General features: G+C 39.6%; 1 protein-coding gene across 3 annotated transcripts in view; it reads left to right on the top strand.

Moving 5' to 3' along the window:
- Window positions 1-27950, top strand: part of xrn2 (5'-3' exoribonuclease 2) — a 43250-nt gene that overhangs the window by 11210 nt on the left and 4090 nt on the right. For all 3 annotated transcript variants that reach the window (XM_078274388.1, XM_078274389.1, XM_078274387.1), the window contains exons 17-28: window positions 1253-1344; window positions 3170-3305; window positions 8987-9094; window positions 10283-10372; window positions 10588-10660; window positions 10929-11012; window positions 12126-12223; window positions 13826-13905; window positions 14054-14110; window positions 15141-15209; window positions 16616-16744; window positions 19569-19684. In XM_078274388.1, coding sequence (XP_078130514.1) covers window positions 1253-1344; window positions 3170-3305; window positions 8987-9094; window positions 10283-10372; window positions 10588-10660; window positions 10929-11012; window positions 12126-12223; window positions 13826-13905; window positions 14054-14110; window positions 15141-15209; window positions 16616-16744; window positions 19569-19684 — 1132 coding nt within the window. The remainder of the gene's footprint in view (window positions 1-1252; window positions 1345-3169; window positions 3306-8986; window positions 9095-10282; window positions 10373-10587; window positions 10661-10928; window positions 11013-12125; window positions 12224-13825; window positions 13906-14053; window positions 14111-15140; window positions 15210-16615; window positions 16745-19568; window positions 19685-27950) is intronic.

The following is a 27950-nucleotide window of genomic DNA, read 5'->3' on the forward strand; positions in this document are numbered from 1 at the left end:
GCCGTTGCCTTTTCTTTGTATATTTGGCTGTACTGCACTGAACAGCAGTTTTTTAGAGTGCAGACGCTGTGTTTCCGTTCATGGTCAAGTTTCCACTTAACATGTTTAGTTTTCTGCCGACGTACAACTTTAGATATATCGACCATTTATAGCCGATCATACATTAGCACATGAATAAAATGAGCACAAAGGCTTCAGAAAATGAAAGGCTAAGTAGTTATGGTTGTGATTTGATATTTTTTTTTCTTTCTATTATCTTCCTTCAAACATAAATCACAGACAGCAGTGTAGAGAAATCATCTTGAGTAAAAAGATTGTATAATCATCATATAAACATTACTGTCAAATACAGTACATCCTGAAAACTCATTTTGAATTGATGCAGTAATGCACACAGCATACTATATTTTCATTTCTTTTATCTGTATGGTGTAAATGTGTATAAACTTTAGATTTAAATGTCTGTCGTAACAGCACATAATGCAATAGTTCTGTAAAAGCCCGGTGCGGATGACATGCTCCACTTCTCTGTAGGATCCTGAAGCCCTGCCCCCCCCACTGCTACACAGAGCATTGTTTGCTTTGTTGTTCAAAGTTTATTAATATTGAATGTGTCCTGTGTAGGGGTGCATAATATATATCGACTTAATGTTATCGCGGTATCGCGACGCGTAATATTATATCGAAATTTAGTTTATTTTGTGGAGCGCTGCGTCCCGTCCATTGGCTGTGTGGCTTAGTAGTGTTTGATTTTAGAGCTCGCTTGAAACACTAATGACCCTGTTTCATTGGTCAGTTACCGTACCACTTAGACATGTTGGTGCACGTCAGCGCACGGGTCCACTACATGACAAACTCTATGGAGCGTACCATGTGTGTGCATATTTCAATGGAGTGACAGTGTAAGTGAAGAAATGGATAGAGACAACAAAACGGAACGAATCCGAGAAGGGGGGGGGGGGGGGGGGAACACAAAAGTAAGAAAATGAGTGTTTCTCAGGGAGAAGATGAAATTACAGAGATTGAAAAGGAAACTTTAGTGACCAAAAGTAATCCCATCCCACATCTATTTCTCACCGGTAGCTATCCGGCAACTTTGTAAACAGTGTTTTATATGAGGCAGAGTTTGGAGTCGGAAAGATTGAATATTTATTAAATTTATAAGATGGCTTTTCAAGTTTGTTGCACTGATTAAAAGCGGAGTTTTCATTTTGTACTTCGTTTCCTGTTTTGTTTTATCTTTCTTGCCCAGTCTGCAGGGGCCAGCGGCAGCGCAGACAACAGGGGGATGAAGAGGAAAGCTGAGGACAGTGACAGCGAGCCGGAGCCTGAAGACAACGTCAGGTAAACCTGAGGGGTCTTAGTGGAGGCGGGGGTCAGCGTGGCAGCGTGGACACATCTTGTGTTTAGATTTACAGTGAATAAAAGCGGCCCTCTGTGGAAGTAACGTATACATCTGCTTCTTGGTGATGATTACAAGATTTTTTTTATCACCTCAAGTCTCATTTGTAGTCATGTGTTGTGGAAGTTTGTCCACATAAGGACCTGAGTTACTATTTAAAAAATGAAATAAAAAAAAAAGTACTCTGAAATTGATGCAGCAGAACCAGAGATAATGTTTTTTTTATATTCCACACATTCTTCTTCCTTGTCAAAACCTGGTGCCTACATTACCCACAATGCAACACGCAGCAGAGATGATAGATTGTTCTACCTTCTTAAGAGCACTATTAAATAAGGTTATTTTGAAGCCTCTACAGGGAGAATTTGTTGTTTGAGATAAAAAGAGGTATTGTATTAATATTCAAAATCTTCTGTTTGTTTCATGTAAGAGATACTAAGAATAATTTATATTGGAAATGAGTTGAATGATAAGAAATTGCTTAAAGTTGTTGGACGTTTTATGAAAAATTATTTTTTTGTACTTTGAACACTTATTGAAAGAAAATACCAGCCTTGTTGTTTTAGCCAAAAATAATCAATTTTGACACTTTTAGATCACAAGTTTTATCACAATACGATATTTCTATTGACAACGATATAATTTCTCATATGACAAACTCCATATCCAAATCCATATTTTCACTTTGGATCGATGATATTGGATCGTTGATCATTGAATTGATATATCGATCCAGATCAACGTACTGTTGTTCAACCCTTGTGTGCATGTAGTAACGAATATGGCTTTAAAATAAATCTTCACAGACCAGCGAAGATGGCGTTAACAAACACAAGCAGAGATTCGCTCATTATTGCCACAGTGCTGCAGCACAAGCTGTTGAAAACCCCTCTCTCTCTCTCTCTCTCTCTCTCTCTCTCTCTCTCTCTCTCTCTCTCTCTCTCTCTCTCACTCTCACTCTCACTCTCACTCACTCACTCACTCACTCACTCACTCATACACACACCTCTGCTCAACAGCTCCCACTTCCCTCTACACATGATTAATATGGAAGGCAGGAATATTCGAATAAATTCCTCAGTGACACACTCGTCAAAGCTGCTAAATCCATTGGGCTAAATTGGTATTCATGGAGGCTTTCCTCTCAGGAGTCGGCGCTCCCTGCGGACCAGACAGATGCTGGACAGCCTTGATTATATGTGCACAAATCTACCAAGAAGTCAAAGCCATTAAACTATTCCAGCAGCAGGGAAAAAGTTAATGCCGTTTTCTTTTCAGCCTATAGATGAACAGAGCAGCATTTTGATAAGCAAATGGATCGTTTAGGTACATACATTTACTCCACAAACGTGATTGTTCAACAGTGGAATACATTTACCTTCCAAGGTCACAAACGGTAAAAGTGTTGGAAAAACTGATGTTAAAGCCACAGCATCTGGACGGTAGACTGGGTGAACCCAGCCCGATCTGCTGTCGATTGGATTTCGCCCCGCAGCTCAGGCTGGAAACCTGTACATTTTTCTATCCTGCTTCCGTTACAAATCTGCGGGGACCAATCACAAACTGGCTTATCCACCTTGCGCGCTATTGGCGAGTTTAACACGATGACGATGGAGAAGCGACGGCAAGCTAGGCTTGCTATTACCAGACCAAGCTCGATGCTACAAACCAGCACGTGAAGAAAACGAGTTCCATCTTCTGACTAGTTTTGGATTATTAAAGCATTATATATAATATTCTAAATATTTGTGTCCTTGTGCGCTGTAGGTTGTGGGAGGACGGCTGGAAGCAGAGATACTACAAGACCAAGTTTGACGTGGACGTGGAGGATGAGGACTTCAGGAAGAAGGTGGTTAAGTCGTACGTGGAGGGTCTCTGCTGGGTGCTGCGCTACTACTACCAGGTAACACTGAAATCACTCTGTGGCTTCATTTACATGTTCACCAGTGGTACGGACTTTAAAATGGCTTTTTTCTTAACTATCCTAATGATTTTGGCGACCTATGACCTCCTTTCATCAAGCTTCTACACAAGAAAACTCTGATTTAATTAGCAGTAATTAAAAAGAATTAAGCATCACAAGTTTGAACTTTTCCAATCCTGTTACTGTTAGTGGGTCTAAACGCAGCTTTTTTCTGCTAACTGTTGCTTGTCTTCAATGGGGGGAAAAGGGCTGTCGATAAATGTACTTCATCGCAGTATTTTTTTTTTTTTTAATTAACCCTAGCTCTAATAATGGTTAAATCATCAGTATGTTACATAACACTTTTTTGTGTTGGAGTGTGTGCTGGATAGTCCAGTTCAGGGGACACAAAGGTAAAATCCAAGTTGGAAGACATAATGAACGCAGATATACTTTATTGTAACTACTTGAACAAAGATGACAACAATCGTGACATGGCATCTAGAACAGTGCATAGACAAACCTACCAGACAACCATAAAGTCACTGGTTTGATTCCAGCCAGGGACCTTTGTTGGACCCCTCTGTCTCCCCATGAAAATCATGAATACTTATTAAAAAAAACAAAAGTAACATTGTCACGTTTGACAGAAGCTTTGCTACTTTGCAAATCAGAAGTTTTCTTCCTTAACCCACGACATGAGTGCTTTGCGTTTTCTGTGCTGTTTGGGTTAGAATGGGAGGGAAGGAACCTGAGAGGATTTTAAAACAAACATGAAAAGAGTGCAATAAAAGAGAAGACAGGCAAAAAATTTAACCATAATGGAATTGTCCTATCAGTATTTCCAGAACGATGAAATGTATTGCAACTAATTAGAAAAATATAACACGTCTGTTAAACTGTTTAAAGTTGTCTCTGTGACCTTTTTCTCAAAAAGAAAGTTATAAGGTGATTGTTAGTTTGAGGAACTCGACCACAAAATGGATCTGTATCCAGAGATCCACAAAACATGCTGCAAAGGTTTTGGTCTATACTTGGAGTGCTCACATTATGCTTTTTCCCTTTCCTTTATTGTGTTATATATATCTTTTTTTGTGCATGTTATAGGTTTACAAAGTGAAAAAGCCCAAAGTCCACCCCAAAGGGGGACTTACCATCTCCAACAGAAAACACTGTTCACAAACTGCTCCAAACAGCTCTATTGTAGTCCAGCCTTTACTTCAGAGACAAACGTGGTCACTTTGGAACACACGTTATAATGCTCGCCTAGCTGCTAGCATGGCACGCCTCATACTCTGCTTCTGACTGGCTAGTAGTCCTTACCTAGGTACTGTCAGGGCACGCCCTCATACTCTGCTTCTGACTGGCTAGTAGTCCTTACCTAGGTACTATCAGGGCACGCCCTCATACTCTGCTTCTGACTGGCTAGTAGTCCTTACCTAGCTACTGTCAGGGCACGCCCTCATACTCTGCTTCTGACTGGCTAGTAGTCCTTACCTAGGTACTGTCAGGGCACGCCCTCATACTCTGCTTCTGACTGGCTAGTAGTCCTTACCTAGGTACTGTCAGGGCACGCCCTCATACTCTGCTTCTGACTGGCTAGTAGTCCTTACCTAGGTACTGAGCATGTGCGACTCCCAACAAAGATGGAACAGAAGTGAGATGTCTCACTCTGTAGCTAAAACAGAGAGCTCAACACACAGGGTGAAAAGAGGAGCTGCAGCAATGTGCAGTACAACAAAAATATGGTGTTTTCTGAAAATTAAACCATGTAAACCTATTCTGATATAACCTCTAAATACAATTATGAATCTGAAAATGTTCATAATATGAGCACTTTAAGTTTTTAACCATTCAGTTTACAGTTGACCATCTCAGATCAAACTGACTCATTCTGTCTAAAATAAGACACAGAATGGACGACCAGTGTTTTTAAACAGTGACAGTTTTTTTTTTTTTTTGTTGAAAGTCAAGAACTCCTTACTGTCGAGTGTCTCAACAAATAAACCTCCAGACCGCAGAGATGTCACTATCTCCACTTTATTGTTTGCGGTGTGATTATACACTAAATCATTTTTATTGTTGTAAAATATTGATCTTTATCTCAAAATGAAATTATCAGCTGTGGGCCCTCTTCAGAAGAGCCGGGGGCGTCTCGGGCTGAGCCGGGGGGGGATTTGTTCGTGCTGATTGTGAGCTGTCTATATGCACGCTCGGTGTTGACTCCACATGTTCGCCAATCCAAAGCCCCTCTCAGGGGGCTGTTCTGGATGAATTCATTAGCGGGCCCTCCGCGGACGGGGACGTGTCTGCTCTCTGCTGCAACACATTCACGGTTCTGTCGCCTCTTCCACCCCCCCCCCCCCCTCCCCCTACTGAGTTACTGTCACGCACACCTCGCCGAATGATCCGAGCGGGGTTTATCCAAAACACAAAATATTTAAGTTTAACCCCAAATAAGAGTTTTCTAAATAATAGGACTGATGGCAAAATAATCAACTTTCCTGATTTTAATTTTAATCCTAATCTTTTTTTTTTTTGTAAAATTGTCCATCATTGATTCTTAAAATCTCAAGATCAGACTTTGTGTCTGTCGTTATGTCCTGGCTGTGGTTCCTTGTTACATATGGTAGCTTTATTGTCCGTGGTTGCCTAATTGGTATTTTTTTTGTATTGGGTCCACTGAATTGCAGCTAATGCTGTCGAACACAACAGGCCTGTAAATAAAATCCTCCTCCATGAAGCTTATAAAGTTTTTTTTGTTTCTAGAGAGGCATTGATTTAACTTTATGGTCATTTGTACTACTGTTGATTGTCTAAGAGTATAGTGAGAGGTGTTTAAACTAAATATGAGACACCTTTTTAGGAGGATTTCTTTCAGATGTCATCACTTTTCCAAAAATGTATCTATAATTTGCACTTTAAACATAATCTCCTATTCAGAGTTTCAAGAAGTTTTCCTTTCCTGTGGAGTAAAAGTAAATTTAGGTTCCCAGCACACAATCTGACAGTGTATGGGATATTGTTTTTATTCTGATTTACTTAAACCTTTTTTCTAATTTAGTTTAAAACAAATTGAATCTAGACTTGCATCGAATAGAATCAGCAGATCATCACACGTCTTCAATCTTCTGTCTACTTTAATCGACAGCTTAGATATTACTTATTAATCATGCATTTGTTATATTTGGTTTGTAAAGGCCACTTGGTTTCAATTTAAACAGAACTGATGGTCCTTAGAAGTTCTAGCACCTGTGTGAAACACAAAAAATATTTTCCACATTTTTAGCAATGAGGGATCGTGTATGATTGAAGCCAACAAGAATATTTTTTTTATATGTTTTGACATGTTGGTAGATCATATATAAAATAATCCGACTGATATTCAGTGTGAGGAGTTGTTCCGCTGTTACATCTGACAAAACTCTTCATGTAAAAAAAAACGTTCAACTCATTTCATTTTTTTTATTGTTTAGCACTGGATTTGTTAATTAGGTTGAGAATTAATCCTCAACTATTTAATACCCAGTTGATTGTTTCATGTCAAATTTGCTGTTTTGGAGTTTCTCACGTGATGATTAATGTTCCTGTTTTTATATGTGATACACGATACAATACAACTTTTATTGTCAGCCAGGGCTGAAATTCTTTCTGCATCCCTGGGTAGCTCATATAAAAAAATTAAAGTAAATAGACATACATACAGACATACATAAGATGAGTAACACCAAAGGACATACATGAAACATTACAAACACCCAAGTAAGGAAACAACAAGCATACATGTATAACAACAGAAAATGACATGAACATACACACAGACAAGGTCTTGGAGACTTGTAACCCTGAATTAATATTGCACTGGATTTAATGTAGCTGGTTTAACAATAGGATAGATTGATGTATGAAAGAGTGTCTCGATTAAAAGCATGCACTCTGAAGCGCCTGAAGGCAGAAGCTGATATTCTCTGTGCAAAACATGAGAGCAGTCATTTGAAATGTTCCTGGCCAGTCTGAGCATACTATAATGTGAGCTTCCTGAAAGGAGTGAGCTACAGGTAGTCCCCACATTTTAATTTGATCAAATGGCTTTGTTTTATTTTTAACTGATAGGCTACTCAGCCAAGCAGTGCTACAATAGAGCATGATACTCTGAATTACTGTTGTGAAAAACAAAGATGATTTGGCTATCGTTGTAATTGACATTAAAAAAGTTAACATCTTTGGGTTTTGGACACTTGATTGGCCGTCACCTTTCCATTTATAGACTTAATGATAAATCAAAATAATTGATGATGAACGTATTTTATTAGTTGCAGCCCTAAAGTGGGCAACGGAAGTATTTTTAAACTCAGACTCGATAGGATTCAATCCTCCACGGGAGGCTACAGGGAATCTTTGCCCGGCTTTTCGTTACACTCGTTGATTTCCTTTGGTAACATGCTGAGCGTTTCTCCTTGTCAGATGTTAAGAAAAATGACAGTAACTGTAATTATTTGTATTGTTTCGGTTTGTGGTCTTTGACCCCCAAGGTCACAAATGAATTTCTCCTCGGGACAAAACACGTCGTCACATTACCATAAATGATCTGTGCCATTATTTGAGCGTGGAGATTGGAGCCTCCTCCAGCTTTTATCATGGTAAAGTCCCATATTATCATTTGAATGACCATCTTTAATAATAGAGTGGCGAGATTGGCTGAGATGTGAGGATCGGTGGATTTATCAGAGAGGGTCTCATTTTCTCAGAGGTGGATTGTGGGAAGTGAAGGTCGTTGTTCAGTGCGATACGTGTTTATTCAGGAAGGATAAGTGGTCCCGAATGCTGGATCTGCAGGGTTTAGATTTCTATCGCTCCTCTTCTTCTTTGCTCTCACAAACATTTGAAAAAACACAGAGCTGAGGAGGAGAATGGTTTTTGAGATGCCTCTCGGCAGGCGTTGGGGAATATTTTGTCCCCCAGACGCTCAAGGGTTCACGGTACGGTATTTTTTTTCCAGGGACTGGATCGGTTTCAGCTCCACTGTAGATCAAGCAACATAAATCCCCCCCACATGCCATCGACATCGAAGTTTGAAAGGCAGTATAGCAGTTTGAAACACACTCCGTCTGATCAAGTTTCAGGTTTTTAAATGTCAGCGTAGCCACGTCTGCTGAGCAGATTGGATTTAAAGCTTTGGGCTGCAGGGGAACATTTGTGGGGGAAAAAGGGCAAAGAAAAGCTTTTGCGTGTGGGTTTTTATTTTTGTCAGTCAGGAAATTACTTCCAAGTCACTTAAAATGTTCTGCCACACAAAGAGAAAAGCAACTAATCAAAACCAGCTACTAACTGTTGGCTGTAGAGCCGACATTAAATCAAACAGAATTTAGTTGAAAGATGATGGGGTCAGCTTCTCCTTTTCCGTTTTATAAAATGGATATCTTCCGACTGTGGACAAAACAATTTGAGTGCTGCTATGGAGAATTATAATGGATAATGTTTTCCTATTTTCCGACAGTCATCTAATAGACTAAAACAATTACAAATAATCCACAGATCAATCATTTGTGAAGATAATTATTAGTTGCAGCCTTGGTTAAAATGCTAAATGCACAGGCTGTGCAGCTCACGGCCTGTTTGGGATTTCTTCTGACATGTGGAGTGATATTAAAGTCTGTGATTGTTTCTGTGTTGATCTGCAGGGCTGTGCCTCCTGGAAGTGGTACTTCCCGTTCCACTACGCTCCGTTCGCCTCCGACTTCAAAGACATCAAAGGCATGTTCACCGACTTTGAGAAGGACACCAAACCGGTAAGAATGGACTAAACCCTTACTTCTCTGCTTCTTTCTTGTGTTGTCCCTGTTCTTTTGTCTCCTCTCCACCTCCAGATCACGATCTTTCAAAGAAGAGTTTTTTTGTTGAGTAATTGCAATCAAATGCTGGTAAACTCATTGCAAAGTGAAGTCATTTTGTGTGATGCCATCGTGGAGGCGTTATTTTAAAGATCCACTAAAACGTATCTGCTTGTACACGCCTTTTTTAAAGCTGGGGTTGGCAGTTTTCAGGAAAAGGCTAAATAAACGACAGGATTGTAAAAACCCTTCCCTCCTCCTGCAGCTCTCCCCTCTCTGTTGTCAGCCCCTCCCTTCATACAGTAACCTGTACGAGTACTAGACATTCATTTCGATCATCCCCATTGTCACTGTTGTCCCGATGCTGTTATATAAGCTGTTTTCTTTGTAAAGCCCTTTTGAGATGACCTACTGTGATTTGAGGCTGTAACTCGCTACAGAACATGAGCTTCAATTAGCCACAGCTGTGAGCTACGGTTAGCGGAAGGCTTAACTATTAGCAACATTTTCTCTCTCCTGATATTGACACAATATTGTATATTTATTGTCAAACACTCTTTTCGACTCTTTGAAAAGTCAATCTTCCTTTATTTCGGGTTGCTTTGCAGTGTAGGCAGTTGTTGCCAATGGTGGAATTGCAACTTTTTCAGCAGGATTTTCTGCCATTAAATCAGGCTTTCAGTATCTCTAGAGACGTGCGTCTGCATTTGTAGTAGAACAGCCAATAAGATCTCTATGTTCTCTCTCTCTCTCTCTCTCTCTCTGTGTGTGTGTAACGACCTGTGATTAGCTGAAGTCTCATGTCACAGGCTAGATTTTCTAAAGCCTGAAAATCTCCTAAAGGAGATGTACAAGTCTAGCTTAGTTTTCTATCTGACCACTTTAATTACATTATGCTGACAGATTATTGTGGAAATGTTGCCCAATGAGCCAAAAAACAACTGCCTTTCCCAGCTTTAACTTTTGTCTTTTTGTATCAAATAAGAAATAAAAAATGGGAATGCAGGATAAAATACTTTAAAGACAAGTACAGTGCTTGGAAATGACATAAAATGAGTGGTCTAGTTTTTATTGATCATCATTGTAACGAGGATTAGACTGTTGAACTGCTAAGTGAGTATGAGTGTGTAAATTACTTGTGTGCAGTTCAAGCCACTGGAGCAGCTGATGGGAGTGTTTCCTGCCGCCAGCGGCAACTTCCTGCCCCCAACATGGAGGAGCCTCATGAGCAGTCCTGTAAGTGTTGAGTCCACAAGGATGTGCAGAGAGATTTATAGGTCTTTTAAAATTGAGTCAAGCTATGTTTGGCTAATACAGATACCAAAATATTTTCTTTAAATGCTGACTTTCTCGCAGCAGAATAGTTTTCTCTCAACCTCGGCCTCATCTTTTTACAAGTTGTAGTTTTTGAAGTCTCCATTTTTTATTTTAAACTACTACTTTTGACACAGGATTCTCCTATCATTGACTTCTACCCCGACGACTTTGCCATTGATCTCAACGGCAAGAAATACGCCTGGCAGGGTGAGTCACCTTCCCACTCAAAAACCCAGCTTTCGTTTCTAACAGTGTAGTTCCAGCTGTTTTTATATCTGTATTGTGAATAAACACCTGCTGGGATTCTTCAAGGGACACATGATTAATTCCTTCCCATGCTGTGTTTTTGTTTGTTTAAAAAAAAAAATCCAATAAGTTTTTTTCCTGCCCTGGAGTACAGTCATGTCACTCAAGTGGGTGGAGCATATAACACTACAGGCCGTTAAATTCCCTTTATTTGTGCTTAATTTTGAAGGTGTGGCCTTGTTGCCTTTCGTGGATGAACGTCGGCTGAGGGCGGCTCTCGCAGACGTTTACTCCGACCTCACACCCGAGGAAGGTGAGCCAAAACATCACGGTGTAAAAACTCTGGATTTCTGTTTTGTAATGAACTTAAATAATCTTTTGTAACAAATGTGTTTCTGTGTTAAGATGATTAGTGTTTGACACGACGTAGCTTTCATATTCATGATTGTCACTAGGTCTGTCCTCTCTCGCCCATACGGCCGTTTTGGTCGCAGTCGACTAAGATTTCTTTAGGCCTTTTTATTTTTTTTTTATTTATTTTTTTTTACACTTTCATACTGAATGATTTATTTCCAAAAAACGTATGAGCACATCTCTGTTAAACAACAGATTTGGAGTGTTGCTTTTGCGTGATTCTTTGTGTAGAACCTCAGATCTGTCGATTAAATCAGGTAATCTATTAGTCAAACTCATGAGTGTTAGTCGACTAAGATTTTCTTTAGTTGTGGACAGCCCTAAATGTCACTGACAGTAAGTATCAACACGAGTCTGTCATGAAGTTTGACATGTAGCAGTGAAGCAGGGTGAAATGTTAAGGGTTTATATTATTCAGATTAGATAAAATGTACTATGTATAACTGAGAGGAGATTGTACTTATGTAGAGTAGTCTTAACTAAAGAATCTTGTGCTCCAGGACTTACCTATAACATGTTTATATCTTTGAATAATAGAAAACTTCAGTTGTAGATTTTCTTTTTAGTTATGAGCCACAGCCATTTACATTGTATTATTTAATTATAGGGCAACTGTACGGTGACACATTTTAGATGACTGTTTAAAGTTTTACTGGGACAAACTCAAGACCTCCAACAACCATTTAAGATACTTGGATTGTACGAGCTGCTGTGACCGCAGGGAAGAAAACCGTTTGATTCGATGAGAAGTACCTCATTTATTTAACATAAGGCCGTTTTCTCTCTGTTTTGGATGAGTATATCCAAAAAACATTTACTGCTGGCTCATCTTCTTTGTTCCTTCTTTCCTGCGGACTTTGCTCATCTGTTTCTTTTATGTTGGTATTTGAGACTTTTCTCGTCTTTCCATTCGTCTGTCCTCTCATCCCATCATCTCTCCATTCTTCTACCATCCAGTCTGCCCAGTAATCGCTGTTTTTCCATCCCTGACCATGTCTGTTCTCTGTTGCAGTGAGAAGAAACAGCCTGGGCAGTGACGTGATGTTTCTCGGGAAGTCTCACCCGCTCTTCGACTTCATCCATGAACTCTACCGAACAGAATCTCACGAGGTAACAATCCATTCAAATCAAACGGTTATAGGAAATCTTTTTTTTTTTTTTTTTTTTTTAAGCCTCAAACGGCGTTCAGACAGCCTGCGTTGGCCCTCTGACGGTCCGGCAAAAACGCAGGTCTTTCCATTCATTTTGAATGTGGGTAGTGTGTTTAGGCTGCGGTGCAGGGTGCTGCAGGGGCGGCACTCAAAACGCAGCGGGCCTGTGGTGAAAAGTTGAGACCGACTCAACTTTTGGAGGAAAGCAACCCCACGTCACGCTGCGGTGGCCAATCGTGTAACCGAAGAACAGACTTGTCAGTGTTTTGAGCTATGGTTTGAGGCGGGTTGAGAGTCCCAAAAAGGAAACCTCACTGCCTTTATCGCTGGCACAAGAAAGTTTTAAAACACGATGAGTAATAGCTGAATGTTTCCTGCAACAGCAAAGCACTCGCTATTTCTCGCTTGTCTCTTTTCTTTCTCGCTCTGCTGTGAAATAAACATGAATGCATCAATTATTTCAACAACATGGGAGTACTTTTAATTTTAAATTAATTATATAATATATATAATAATAATCTCTTTCTGTGGTTCTGTGTAAAAGATCTGCATTACTTGCTGCGTCATTCTACTGCAGATGTGTTTGTGTAGCTGAGCAGGTGTCGTCTGAGTCAGATTTGGTCTCGTTGATTAATGCATTTGTAAACCAAAGCAAATTGTTGTTCAGCCTAATGTTTACTCACTGGGTGAATACCTCTTAATGAGCATTTCTGAACAGTGAAGCAAAACAATACAGCAGCGTGTAAAACTGCAAACTTTACCCAGGACTCATCCGATTTGGCTCAAACTAGACTAGACGGATGCATCAGTGCACATATTTAAAGATGAAGTCAGCATTTCAGCAATTCATAAGCATTATCAAGTGGTTTCTTTCTTAAAACAAGATACACGTGAAGTTTTGTTTATCTACTCAACTGTTAAGTCAAAAAAGATACTGATGACTTACCTGTTTCAGAGTTTTACTAAAAGTAGAGCTAAAGCTGTAAAGTTTGTTTCCCCCCCGCAAAATACATGCACCTAAGTCTTCCACAAACCTTGGGTAAAATGACACAGTTGGTGTGTTTCCGTCCATCCAGCTGTTTTTTAAAACCTGAGTGGAAACGCAGAAACTAAAAATATCTCAAACAAGTTTGTACAGCCGCCTCAATCTGTAGATACGCACGTAAAATGGAATAAAATGGACTCAAAGCCTAACAACACATTTTGGGTCACGATTACACAGAAAATACGTGCTGTTACACAGCCTGTGTGACAACAAACGTGACTGAAACACCTGTGTACACACGGTGTCAATCGTCCATCTTCTGTGCAAAGCTGACACATTGTCCAAAATGGAAGGAGTTCATCCTCTGGGGAACCTAAATTCCATTTCATGGTCAGTATGCTCTTGTTAGCAGGACAAAAACACCTTGAAGTAATTCTCTGGGAGGCACATTATCTAATGAAGTGTGAGGATGAGTAATATCATAGTGTTGAAGCAAAGGTGGCTGTATATTCTGCTAGTCAGTAATTCAAATCACCATTTATTACTTGAAACAAACTCCACTTTTCCCTCCGTTAGGACACTGAGATCCCCGCAGAGCTGTGCCATGGAATCCTAGGTACATTAAATCTTGATGACAACCCTATTTTACCAGATAAGTAAGGAAACGACTGCTTTATTCTCACTTTCGTACATTTTGTCATGTTTTTTTTTTTTTTTGACGAACCTTTACACACTGAAGGTGATCCGGTTCAAGTGTGACGACACCGACTTGTTTGTTTACTTGTTTTCTGATTTATTCCTCAGGCCAGTGACTTCACCCATCCCAATGCTGCGTGACATTTCACAGAACATTGCAATCGGGTAAGGACCGTCTATCATCCAAATTATTTCTACTGTTTTCTGACAGTTAAAAGTCCAAGTGTGGAACAATGTGCCGTATTTGTAGTACCTTTGTTCCAGGTTGAAATAATCAACATTTGAACACACTTCTCAAACATCGTAAATTGATCTAAATGTTTAAACGGATGGTGGTCATCTCAGTTTCGGGTTCGTGCACTGATACTGTTGCAGCTTCACAGGCTGGATCCTGTTGTATTTATACATACGTTATGCTTAAAGTTATGCTGCTATTTTTCCTACTTGAACGCCAACTCTGCATGCGGTCGTCTGACTGGAATAACGAGTGCTTGAAGTATAAAGTATAGTGTTAGTATAAAGCTGATGTGAAATATGACAGGAGGTGGACACAATAATTTAATGCAATCAAATACAGTAGCCACACAGCAAATCCTTTATTTTTTAAGCTTATAATTAGTGGTGCAGTGAATCATTATAGGTTTATCTGTTGTTCTTTATTTTTCAATTAATCGTGTGTAAACGTTTAAGGTGAAGATGTTGTCTTCAAATGTCTGGTTTGGACCGACCAGAAGTCTGACACTCAAAGATATTTGGATTATAAAACGGAGAAAAGCAGCAAATCTGCAGCAAACATTTCAGACGCTTAAACCAGAGACATTTTTTGCCATTTTGTTATGATAAAACGGCTGAAATCATTTATTGGAAAAAAAAAAACTAACATCTTAGTTTTGATAGTAAGTTGGTTCAATCATCGATATCCCATCATCAATTGGCACACGGCTAGACGGGGCCTTATACAAGTGTGCAGCCTTTCTCTGAGAGAGAAAAGACATTTAGGAACGTGGAAAATGACGAGGTGAAGTAGACGAGGCAGGCAGTGAAAGACAACACCTCATCACGAGAATAATCCTCTACATCAAACGTCACAAACTCCAGATCTCTGTGTTGAAGGGGAAGATTCTTCCTTATAGAAATGTGAGTTAATGGAACTCTTTTTGTCCTCGGTTGAAAATGATTTTCTTCTGCTTTCCAGCGTGAAGTTCAAGGATCCCCACTTTGCAGATGGCTTTGTGTTCAAGGCGGTCCTCCTTTCTGGAGCCAAGTGAGGGATTTTTCTTTGTTTAAAACTTTAATTCAGAAATGCTTCATCCAAATATTAAAGCCACTTTCTTTTCAGGTGTGGAAAGAGGTTTTCATTTTGCACCCCTCGTTATTAAAGGCTGGAGATATTTAAAAGTCTCAGTAATGTCACTTTCATCAAACAAACTGGAGCAAATCCATTCGTTGGATACATTAATTGTTGGTTTTTGGTCTTTTTATGGGATTTGTTGACAATACTAGAGTATAGAATAATATATGGGCAAACAGTCACAGAACTTTATTGGGGTATTGTTTTCTTCATGCAAAACTGTAACACTATTTAACCCGTCGGGCAGCAGCAGTGAGAAGTTACTGCAAACTTTAGTAGATTTAAAAACCTGTCCGTAAAGTTCCTGCAGTACACACCTACTGCTGCTACTCTTAACTAGATTGTAATGTTTTATACAAAGGACAGTGAAAATATTTGAGTCCAGTTTAACTTGCCTGCTGCTGTTCTAAGATGCAGTTGTGAATTTCAGTTTGAAGGTTTTTTGCATCAATTTTCATCTAATGGTATTTTCACTATTATTCATTTTATTCATTCTTTTTTTAATATTAGTTATTAGTTACTAGTCTATCAGGTGTTTTTGATAATTGTTTAGTCCATGTAAATGTCTAAATCGGGGGTCTTCAACGTTTTTTAAGCCAAGGACCTCCTTAACTGAAAGAGAGACAGAACAGGGACCCCCTATTACATATTGTATAAAATTAAGTTTCATATTAAACTACAATAACGTGTAGGGTGGCCTAAAGCCTTTATACATACGTTTTTTGCATAGAATACTAAGCTATTCAAATGTTTGATGTGGCACAGTGAATCCTTAGGATTAACTATCTGTGGATAGTAAGCCTATCGTCAGTGAGCTTTTTCACAAATAGGTTGATTTATATTTGCTAATAATATGTTGGATTCATGTGAAGACATTTACATTTTTTTAATAAAAATAAATTAACAATAAATTGGCGGCCCCCCTGCAGTAACTCTGAGGACCCCCTAGGGGTCCCGGACCCCCTGTTGAAGACCTCTGGTCTAAATAATAAGTTGGAGGCCATCGAAGAGCCCATAGTGATGTCTTCAAAATGACTGTTGTGTATTTTTACCTAAAATAGTCTTTTGTTTAAAATAATCTGGGGGGAGTACACCAACACTTTGTTTGTGGGATAATAATTTCATTATTCATCATGATTTGAATCAATTTTCTGTTTCAATGAATTGACATGTATTGGTAAATTGAGAAACATCAGTCTGCAGGATTTCAGTTGGAGATGACGGCGATCTTCTCTCGCTGATTTTTTTTTTTTTTTTTAAAGTATTTTCACATAAAAAAAAATCTTTCGCTGTGCATCTCAACTCTGTTTTTGTTTCAGGATGCCCAATAAGGTCCTGAAGCCAGGGGACTGGGAGAAGGGGAACAGGGAACCATGGAGGCCCCAGCTGGGCTTCAACCAACACAGGCAGCAGGCTCACCTGGACCAGTCCGGCTTCCGTGCTCTGGGGTAAGCTTCTCGGCTACTTTTTACAGCCATTAAAACATTGCGAAAGTCACAGCCTTATAAGTAAATAATATTTTATAAAAATAGTTATCATGAGGAGCCAAAAACGCGATCAAAATTCACCTGTGATGATTTCACTCTTATGAAATACGTCCAAAGAAACCCAGTAGTTTCAGCTGTAGAAAATGGCTTTCACAAACCCACACCTGCTTCTAAACCATCCTGCAGGGTATGATGATGTTAGATAGTAAGTGGTAAACAATGAGTGCTGATTCTGCAGTGACTCAGTATTCATATCTGGGAGAAGAGTACAGTATTTTAAAATGGAAAATGTGTTGAAATGTTTGCACCCCCACCCTCCGAACGCTCCCCATTAACCAGCCATCCTTGATTATGATCTAAGCTCTCTCCTCCACACATTGATATTATCATTAAGGAAATGCGAATAATTGAACATCTGGCTCGGTCCAACTGTGGCGCGTTTGGGAATTAATTATGCAGGGATTTGAAGAAACGGCGTGTATTCCTTTTTCTTTTTTTTCCCCAAAAAAAACTAAGTCGGTAATTCAGGCAGTTATGTGCCTTGATGGGGCCACATAGGCAGGTGCTCAGAGGATGGTGAGCAGAAAAACCTGGAGAAAGAACCTGTTAAGAAAAGGATCTTTTTTTTTTTTATTTCTTTGATTTCAAATGATTGACTGAGGGGTGAGTGTTAAGTCCAGTCTGAGGCAAGAAGCCAGCTTTGTACACCTCAGATATGATGGAGACTTCTGTCTGGAAACGGCTACCGAAGAAACACAAGTTGTCTTTTGTATATATTTGTAATTAAGTATTATAAACTAAATGGTAAATGGACTGCCTTTTTATGAAGCGCTTTTATCTGTTGCTGGCCTGAACATCAGGAACAATTTGGGATTCAGTGTCTTGCCCAAGGACACAACGACATGTGGACATGTAGAGCTGGAAATCAAACATCCATCCTTCTATGTCAAGTCGTATAAATCTGCAGAACTGTGTTCGTGATTAATACAAACATCAATAACTTTGAAACCATTTTATAGTAGTTTAAGAAGAATATTAAGAATATCGTATTGTTAAGATCTGCACCTGTTTATTTGTTCCGGGCTGTCAGCATCCTTAAACAATCTAAAAAAAAATACAATGTCATGTATGTTCAACAAATATCCAGTCTTAAAGTGTAACACACACACACACACACACACACACACACACACACACACACACACACATATATATATATATATATATATATATATATATATATATATATATATATATATATATATATATATATATATATATATATATATATATATAAATTTTATTTATTTGACTGATGGGAACAACAATCTTTGACATTGGTCCAGTATTAAGCGAGATCGCTGCAGTCGGCAGCAGAAAAACAATCTACAATGTTAGTTAATGGGGCAATTGTCCAGCTTGTATTTACCTTCACAAAAGTGTTTGTTTTGCCGCTGTCTGACCACATTATGGAAAGGATTTCTCTGGAGGTCGACCTTTCTGTTAAGATTTTTTATTTTTTTTAAACCTAAAAACTTCCACAAAATTGTGTTCGCTAAACCCACCAGACTCTATGTAAATAAACAGTAATTTTAGCATCGTAAAATACACTTCATTCAAAGTGGACAGAATCAAAATAAAACTATGAAAAGCCGTTTTTGGTCGTCTTTCCACTTTTCCAACCATCGCAACTCTAGTTCTGGTTGAAATAAACACATAGTTTACTGATTTACATGTGAAAATATGTTGGCTCTATACACACTAAAAGTATTGCTTTTCTAAATGGAGTCTGGTGGGTTTAGCGACTTCAGAGCTGTTTCTGGTTAAACAGAAAGGCCTCAAATAGGTTTTAAAGGTCTGTCTCTGTAGGGATCCTTTCCATAATGTTGTCAGACACTTAGAATATTAATCTGAGTCTGTCAGCGGCAAAACAAACACTTTTGTGAAGGTAAATACAAGCTGGACAATTGTCCTGTTAACTTAGATTGTAACTTGTTTCACCGCTGCCGACTGCAGCGATCTCTCTTAATACTGGACCAATGTCAAAGATTGTTGTTCCCATCAGTCACTTAGACACAAACACATAGGGACATAGGGTCCGGGTTGAAAAAAAAAAAAAAACTGTAGTTACCCTTTAAATCAAAACAAGGCTTTAAGTCAAAACATTTCCTTACAAGTTTGTCAGAAATCTTCTCACTGGGGGGGTTGCGCGGACCTTGGCATGCTGACCTCTGACAATAAAAAAAATAAATTGAAGTCTCTAGGCATGTGGGACGTCACCTTGATGGTGAACCAGGCTCAACTTTTTAAGTGACGTCATCTGGCAGGGCGCTGCTGTGACCACTCAAATACATGCAAGCGCTCATTCCTGGTAGATTACTGTGTAACTTGAACTTATTAGTATTACTAGTAGTACTACTCGCGATCCTCACAATACAAAGGTAAAATCGTTGCTGCAGAAACTGTCAAACGTTTTGGCATTAAATTAGCCTTCAAATACAGATGTGGACGGGACTTCCTGCGTTTCATGTCATCTGTACATGAAGCAACACAGGTCTGTGGGCTGCTTTCAGTCTGAACACGCTGTTCAAACTGTCCATGTTGAAGCATAAAAGAAGCTTCAACGGGAAAATTGAAAAGATTTGAGGATTTTCTGCCCTGACCAGAAGTGCAAACACTGACTACCATAAACACGTTTGTGTATAAAGATGATGAAAATGTGACAAATCTTTTGTTGTTGCGAGTTTGATTCTTACAGCACAACTTCTTCTCTCCGTTCCTTCAGCCACAGTCTGAACAGAAACCAGCACGGCGGACAGTACAGCAACGCCCCGCCACCGAGCAACTACCAACAAGGAAACTACCGTTCTTCACATAGGGGCGGCCACCAACCATTCCAACGTAAGTCTCTCTCTCTCTCTCTCTCTCTCTCTCTCTCTCTCTCTCTCTCTCTGTGTGTCAGTAAGCAATGTTTATACAATAGAATGTATTTGAATTCATGCTCTGCTGTATTTGAACCACAGATTAACATGGGATTCATTTTATTGGTTGTTCTAAAATCGTGTGGCCTCTTACACATTGTCTATCAGCTAAATATTTACGCATGACATTGAAAATCTTTTTGATTTGCTACATTGCTACACTTTCCCACTATGTTTATTGCACACATTGAACCATGACACAACATAACAAATTGGCAGAACCAAACAGATTTTTGTTTTGGCACCTATAGCACATTGCTTGTGCCTGTAAACATAGAGGCTTCAATGAAGAGAAGGGAGAGCATTGCAGCGCTTCGGAGCACTTTAAAACCTATTTTATACAGTCTGTTTAAAACTCTCAGAAGAAAGAAGTAGCGATTGTGACGCAGTCGGCTCATAAAATTTAAATGAGAATCAAAGTCATTTAACAGAACGGGTGACTCGAGATGGCGATTTTATAACGATTTATCGTGCAAGCGTATTTCCCACCACAACAAACTCTTCCCGGCATTTCTCTCTCTCACTCACTGTTTTTAACCGCTGTCTTATGGCAACAAAATGCCTCTCACGAGGTTTATGAACGGGACTTCTCCGTGAGCGAGACTTGGTTAGATATGATAAAAAACCAACCAGATCAAGCGACAGGAACATTTTTCTGTACCTAACTAACTGTAGGGTCCCTTTCAGAATGTAGTCAGACACTTATAATAACGATCTGAGCCTGTCAGCGGCAGAAGCTTTTAGTGGGCGTACATTGACGTTGCACCTTGCTCTAATGGATTACATTGCGGCCCATTTTGCGGCTGCAGCGCTCACTCAAAAGGCTACTGGACCTTGCCCACTCTTTCTGCATTTCCTGTCTATCTCTTTTATCACATTGTCTTTTATCAAATGATGTCAAAAACAAACCATGCAACTTTATAAAAGTGTGATATTTGAGACTTTGCCGCACCTGTTTATTCTGGTCAGAGGAGTAAATAACAAAACCAACACAACTTTACAATGTAACAAATGTATTCAGATGAGACAGACGGATTTAGATGTGGTGACACAAAGGGTTTATCATATCAGCTTTGAACAAACATTGGAGACTTTGACAAAAAAAATATAACTTATTAGTTAAAGGTTTTGTAAAAAAGCATGGTAGACCTTGTCAAACTTCTGCTACCAAGATTGTGAACGAACTCTAAAATTGTGTGAATTGTTGGATTCACGCCTGTAGCCTTGTAGTATTACTACAATTACACCAGTCCCATTAGAAACAGCTATAACATTTATTTTTCACGATTTCTGCCTCTTTAAAATGTTCTACCTGTCATGGAAAGGGAGGTCACTTTGAAGCCTGTGAAAGTATTATTGATTCTTTACTCAGAGTAAGAGTGTTTTCCCTTTTCAGTAGTTTTTTCTTTGTGCATACAAGAGAAACTAAAATATATTAAGTATTGTACTCCAAAGGACTCCTGATCTAGGACAAGAAAAACGTTGGCACATCTTTAGTCATATTCATATCGGTTGTCTGAAACAAAGATCACAGCTTTCTGCCGCCGAACAAGTTTTATCAACTATATCAAGCAGGAAAACTATTGAATATAAGCTCCAGCAAACTGCTCTACCAGTATACGAGCATTGAAGCATGTCCTTTCTCTCCTCATCGGCTGTTGTATGACCTTCTGAAATGTCCTCGAGCCAATACACAGAACCTGCTTCTTTATAACGAACGGCATCGTCTAAACGCCTAAAACACAATAAGGACAAATGTATACGTCACTTTGTATACAAAGTCTCTTTGAAACACACATAATGTCGCTGTATAATTTTAAAAAAGCTGCCTTTTGTTCATCACGTGAGGGATTGGTTGACCGTTGTCACATATGGATGCAGAATCTCTTCCCCTGCTTCTAATCACGGTGTGTGCTCGGCCTCGGCCCCGCAGCCCTCTGCCAGCGCTTCTCCAGTTTGACTTTGATGTGCCAATTTGCAAGTAGATGAATAATCTCATCTGCCCACTGATGGCGTGCGGGGGAGTCGCAGCTATTCTGGTGGCACTTGATGCAAATGGGGTTTTTTGGCTCCTCCGGATTGCGGTAGCACCTCCCCTGGCCTCTGCCACTCGTTCTTAATGTTAAACTTGCCAATTAGCCATCCAGGATATTCTTTTTTTTAATCTCTATATTTTTTCTATCATTGTTTTGCGAAATTATTACTTTAACAAATAGGTATCTTTGTAAATGTTCAGCATGGCTCGTCTCTGATTCCCGGCCTGATTCTGGGGATTTTTGATCATCTTTGACGATCGGGTTTGTTAAATCAAGAACCTGGAGCTTAAACTCTGTTTTCGAAGGTAGCGCTGATGTCGGATTTTTTTATTTTTTTTTTCCCCCCTATGGCGATGACACATGTTCAACTTTGGTCTAAAATAAGATTTTAAGCTATCAACACCTGGAATTATTCAACTTTTTCTAACAACACAAGTGACTCGGGGAAACTTTCTGAATTCTGTTTAAACATTGGTGGTAAAATCTGGACTTGACCAACTAAAATATTGGCGTCCCCCTAGGAATGTGATTATCCGGACAAGTAGGCCTTATTCTGCAGCAGGAGGCCGGAGCCTAGCTTTTGTCCAGATAACGCTTTCTCAGGGCCAATCCTCTGCTTGGCCAGTAATCACTGCAGGCTTTGCTGCTCTGGGCTTTTGTGAATTCATTGTGTGTGTGTGTGGGGGGTTTGGTTGCTGATTAGCATTGTGGGAGACCTGGGCCAGTAATGAGACTGTCGAGTGGCTCCGCTGGACACAGTGGCCCCCTCTGATAAAAGCATCCGGGAGGATCCTGTTTGATTGGGTGTGTGATGCGCTCTGAAGAGGGTTGAAACCAAAGTTAACTTCCCTCTTTGGCGGCGTTGCTACCTCCTGTGGTGATGTGTCAACACGCTGCCTCTGAAACATGCTGCAAGGCTTTGTGTGCTGCAGCCAGACCAGCTGTTGTTTAATAACCAACCGGGGAGTCTCTGCTGGTGGCCATTATTGTCTTTGACACACAGTGACACCAAATTTTAACCAGGGCAGCAAAGTAACTCATTCATCCAGCAGCCATAGTGGCTGATAAGCCTCCAAACTCAACTCCCCAGCCACTTCAGAATAACAACTGCACGTAATGGCTGCTCACACTGGCTGGTAGACCAACTTCAACAACAATAGTCACCAGATACATGTAGCTCTTCTGTCTTTTAAAAAACATTCACACATCTCAGAATGTTGCTTAGTGTTGATACTCCCACGTGGATTTAAGATCTGCAGCCTCAAAACGGTTCATCAGAAACGTTTACTGTCAGAGGCTAGAAGGTATTCAAGGACTTGACAATAACTCAATATTTATGACTCCAAGGATATTGTAATTGAAAGCTAACAAATGAGTTCAGATGTATGTATCGAAACACACTGAATTAAGAGACTGAGAGAATACATATGTTTACAAAGAACTTTAAAGAATTATATATTTTATCATTCTGGTAATGTCTTTTAATTTAAGGAAGTGTTAGAGTTAAGGAAGGCTGTGTTAAGTTGGGTAGAATGGTCTTTGGGCCACTAAAAATGTACTTTGGCGACCAAATGTAGGGGCTGAGTGGCCTGTGGGGCCAGTGCTTAAAATAGAAGTGTCTAACCTTAGTATGAATCAAATTATTTACCTAATTATTATATACTTTTTGATAACCAAATTCCTTGTCACATTATTCGTTGTTTTGGCTTATTCTTTGATTGGAAAAATAAAACTTTAAACCAACATCTTGTACAGCTGCGACGTTACTTAACTTTAGTGCCTTTTTGAAGTTTGGCTTATTTTGTATTGGAAGTACAGTTTCATACGATTATTTATTTATTTATTTTGTAATATATGGTGATACCAGAAAAATCTTCTTCTGATTTTAATCAAAGCGCCCTCAGCTGCGGTTCCCTCAGAGGTTTTAATCTTTTCTAAAATGTATTCTCGGTTTGTGAAGCAACAGTGGCAGATGAAGTGTTGGGAGTCCGTCTGTCTGCAGAAAAGTTACTGTCCTGCTTCCGTTGTCAGATCTGAGCCGGCTGGACGGGAGCTGAGTCAAATAGTCGCTGAGCTAATTGAAAAGAGGCGGAGAGAGACGTTTAGTTGTTTAGCGCGGTTGTAATCCCTGCATTAATACAGTGGACACAGCGTGTTTTAAGGATTTAAAGCGTAATCCTTTGTTGGCTTTTGTCCGGCGCAGACTGGAGGTCTATACACTTTCAGATCATTGTTAATGAAGGAGATTGACAGGTGTCCACTTGTAATTCTCTCTTTTGAGTCATCGCAGGCGATGAGGAAAAGAAGACCAGAGTGTTGTGGGGTTATAATTGGAGCCCAACTGGGTGGTCCACTTAAAGTTTGTTGGTGGAGGAGATAATCAAACATGAAAACTGAATGACAAAGACAAAATGACAATGCGCCGACAGCAGTCTGCCTGCTGGCTGGTGATTGTACGTTTTTACTACTTTTTTGCAGCAGAAAACCGGTGGAATATTTCCTGCACGACTTCCCTTTCAGTGAGAAGGTCATCATTTCAGTATTTTCTTTCATTTTAATGCTTTTTTTTTTTTTATGAGTTCCAAAATGCTTAACTGTCTGCCGTTAGTGTCCCGACGGTTTACTCTCCTGATAATTAGCCTTTAATAACTATCAATTATCAACATTATCGATGTTCCTTTCACACAGATCTGTAAACCTACTGTGACATTTTATTTCCTCATTCTTTTTATTCATTACATTTCTATTAAATAGTTAAGGTTAATAATGTACAGTAGGATACTAATGCAGCCCAGAGTTTGTCTTTGTGTTGTCAATCTCAAAACAAGTTTCATTGGCACATGTTTGTGTCCCACGATGCTTCTAGCTGTTCAGGCTTTTATGTTCTCTCATAGCACATTATGTTGGAAACTTGGTCTTAATGGAGCAAACAAATTTCTGTAAGAATTTACAGATTTTGAATGTCAGTAAACGTTACGTTTTCCACTGTGGATGGTACTCCATCAGTGTAGGGGGTAATCTCAGCTGATCGTCACAGCAACGCGGTGTGAAACTGCCTTGACATCTTGAACCTGTTGTCCCCAACAAGGCCCCGGACCACCACTGTCAATGACTCTCAATCCCCCGCCCCCAACTCTAGTCACTACACCTTGCACTAACCTTCTTCTTGGACTATACATACTACATGCTGTATATTTTTTACATTCTGCACTCAACCTATTCGTCCTCCTTTTTCTATGCTAAACCGCTATTTTGTATATATTTGTTTGTTTCGGTATTTGTTTATTCTTATTAATGTTCAACTTGTTTGTTTTATGTATGCACCAAATACCAAGAGCAGATTCCACATAAATGTAACTTACTGTGGCAGTAAACACTTTTCTGATTCTGATGACACTCGCTAAATCTGTTTGGCAGCCAAACAGGAACATCTACACTTCGATTGTACGGCTAGTATACGTAGGGTATGGCGTAGTTTTGCAGGCGGCTTTTTATTTTTATTTTTTATCTGTGTTGAGTGATTAAAGAAATTGCAGTTGCTATTGACAGTAAGTCGGCTATTTGAAAATGGCGTGTTTGTGCCGGATGTCTTGAGTTGGTACCAGGTACTATCTAATGGAAACAACTTGTTAATGGAAAACCAAAGAATCGAGCTTTGCTATCTAGCGACAAGCCCGCTTTTCCACCAGTTATGAGTGGAACCATTGTAATCTAAGATGTCATTAACGGGGGGGCGGGGGTGTTGCAATGGAAGTAAACAGTAGTAGCAAGATATTGCATTGAGTACCTGCTAGCTTCAGTTATTACAGATATGTTTTCATCCAAAAACAAGAATGGACCAACTATTAATGAGACCACTACACACTTTTTTTTTCTCACTTGACCTCTTCACTGACTAGGTTTACATGCACGTAATATTCCGTTTTTGCCCTTATTCGAAAAAAGACGATATTCCAACTAAGCTGTTTACACGGCTAATGAAAGTGAATATTCCCGTTTACATGTAGCCATGCAAAATAAGTTTTTTTTTTTTTTTTTTAAGTTTACCAGCAGTGGCAGACTTGTTGGACCGTGTGAACACAGCGTCCTTCTTTCATTCCTTCAACCAGCTTCTTGAAAAGGTCGGCGTAGCTATGTTTGTGCATATCCAAAAACCTGTTGACATCCAAGTCTTTGATAATGTTTAAAAGTAGCTGTGTTTCTCCTTCTTATCGGGTCTGCAGCCCTGCAAACTGTTGGCTGGTTGGTTTGTTTACAGCAACCATAGCAACGCACAGAGCTGACCGTAAGCCGTAAACGGGCAAGAGGCCGAAACTGCAGTAAAACCCTGATTGAGACACACATTCCGAATGCGCTGTATACATGTATAAAGAAGGCTTCTAAAACCCGAATAATGCCAGAATATCCCACGTCTTAATCGGGAAATGCTATATTCAGAAAAAAGCCTTAATATCCAACCGGAATATGCTGTTTACATGACCTGTATCATATTAGGAATATTGTCCTATTCAGAATAATAGTGGAATATTGGTTTACATGTAAACATACTCATTGTTGCGTTCTCCATCCTTTCTATTCAACCTGTAGAATATGACCCTGATGTCGCCACGGTTCGCACCTCAGGTCAATGAAAACCTGCTTTTTTTTTTTTTTTTTTGGGTTCTAGCTGGGAATCAACTTTTCCGGTTCAGAAATTCATTTAAAATTTGCGCTACATTTGCAAATATTCACATTTGAGAAGCTGTAACGAGAAAACCTTTTGCAAATTTTTGCTATAGGGGATGTACTCAATTCAGAAAACAAAGTGGTCTGGGATTGCCTCCGCGTGGCTCTCACTGGCCGCTCCCAGCTCGTCAAACACCGACACTTTGTCGCGGCCCTCGCTGTCAGATGCCGATGCACAAGGCACTCACGTGCACACGTAAAACGCAGCACAGAGAAGCTCAGATCACAACCCAACACATTTGTTTACTGCTATATTAATCTTCTGAATGTCAAGTAAAGGCCCTTCAAGTTATATCATAATAAATTTTCTGTCGATGGACTAATTGATTAATTGTTTCAGCTCTAAACAGATTCATCAATATTGAAATGAATAATTAGTCGAATTCCCTAAGTTATTGTGACATGTTTGATAAACATTCTCTCTATCCTCTTCGTCCCTGATGGGACATACCGTAAGGCTTCGACAGTGAGCGTCCATCGAGACGTTGTCTTACTTCTAAACAACACATCCTGCTCCAGCTCTAATATCTACACTCGCTTTATACTTTAATCCTAAATCGTCAGACTCGACTTCTGTGAACTCGTATCGGTCCAAATTTTTAGACCGACTTCTTCCCAGGTTCGTGAATCTGGGCCTCTGGGTCCTTTTCATGGCACCCTTCACCCACCCTGAGCTGAGCCACTCAGCAGGCCTGCCCCCTATAAACAAACAAGTCCGTGGCTCGCAGCTGGTCATCGCCTTGGCAACCGTGAATCTGGAAGAAGCCGTTAGCTCCTTTTTAAGTGTGTCTTTGTGAAGGGCTTGCAGCGATGGAACCAGGGTACTTGAGGTGTCCACAATGCTGCCGGCTGAATGCTTATTTCATTTTCTGAACAAAAAATGCAAATGTGGTGCTGCTGCTTTCCCTCGCAAACCCCCACTCCCCCCGGCACCGCTCCTCTCCAGAGCCGGCCGTGATTCGGTGTTTGAAAAAGCTTAATTTTGTCATGACAACTGATTTGTTCTGTGTCAATGACAGAAATTAAATATTAGGTATTTTCTCTCTCTTTTTTTATTTTTATTTTTTTATTTTAGATTAAAGCTGATTTGAATTGGGTTAATTAGTTTCATTGTTTAATGTCAAATTTTTCACGTTTTGGCTTCTTAACAATGAAACTACAGGATTTCTTTCAGGTTTCGTCGCGTTTTAACTCAGAAAAGTCAACTCGGATAATGTAAATGTGAAGTGTTTCCTTTTTTTATGATCCTGTTTAGTATTTAAAGTGAATCGCATGTTAAAGTTTTAGGTAAAACATAAAAGAACTAGAAGGGCACTCGGAGAGCGCAGACCTCCAACAACACCTTGCCCTCGCAATGTTAACGGAAGTGAAAAATAAATTGTATATGCGCCCTGGGCCAGTAGTTTGTTTTTGTTTTTTTCATAA

This window comes from Sander vitreus, chromosome 18 (genome assembly GCF_031162955.1).
Source record: "Sander vitreus isolate 19-12246 chromosome 18, sanVit1, whole genome shotgun sequence".
NCBI lineage: Eukaryota > Metazoa > Chordata > Actinopteri > Perciformes > Percidae > Sander > Sander vitreus.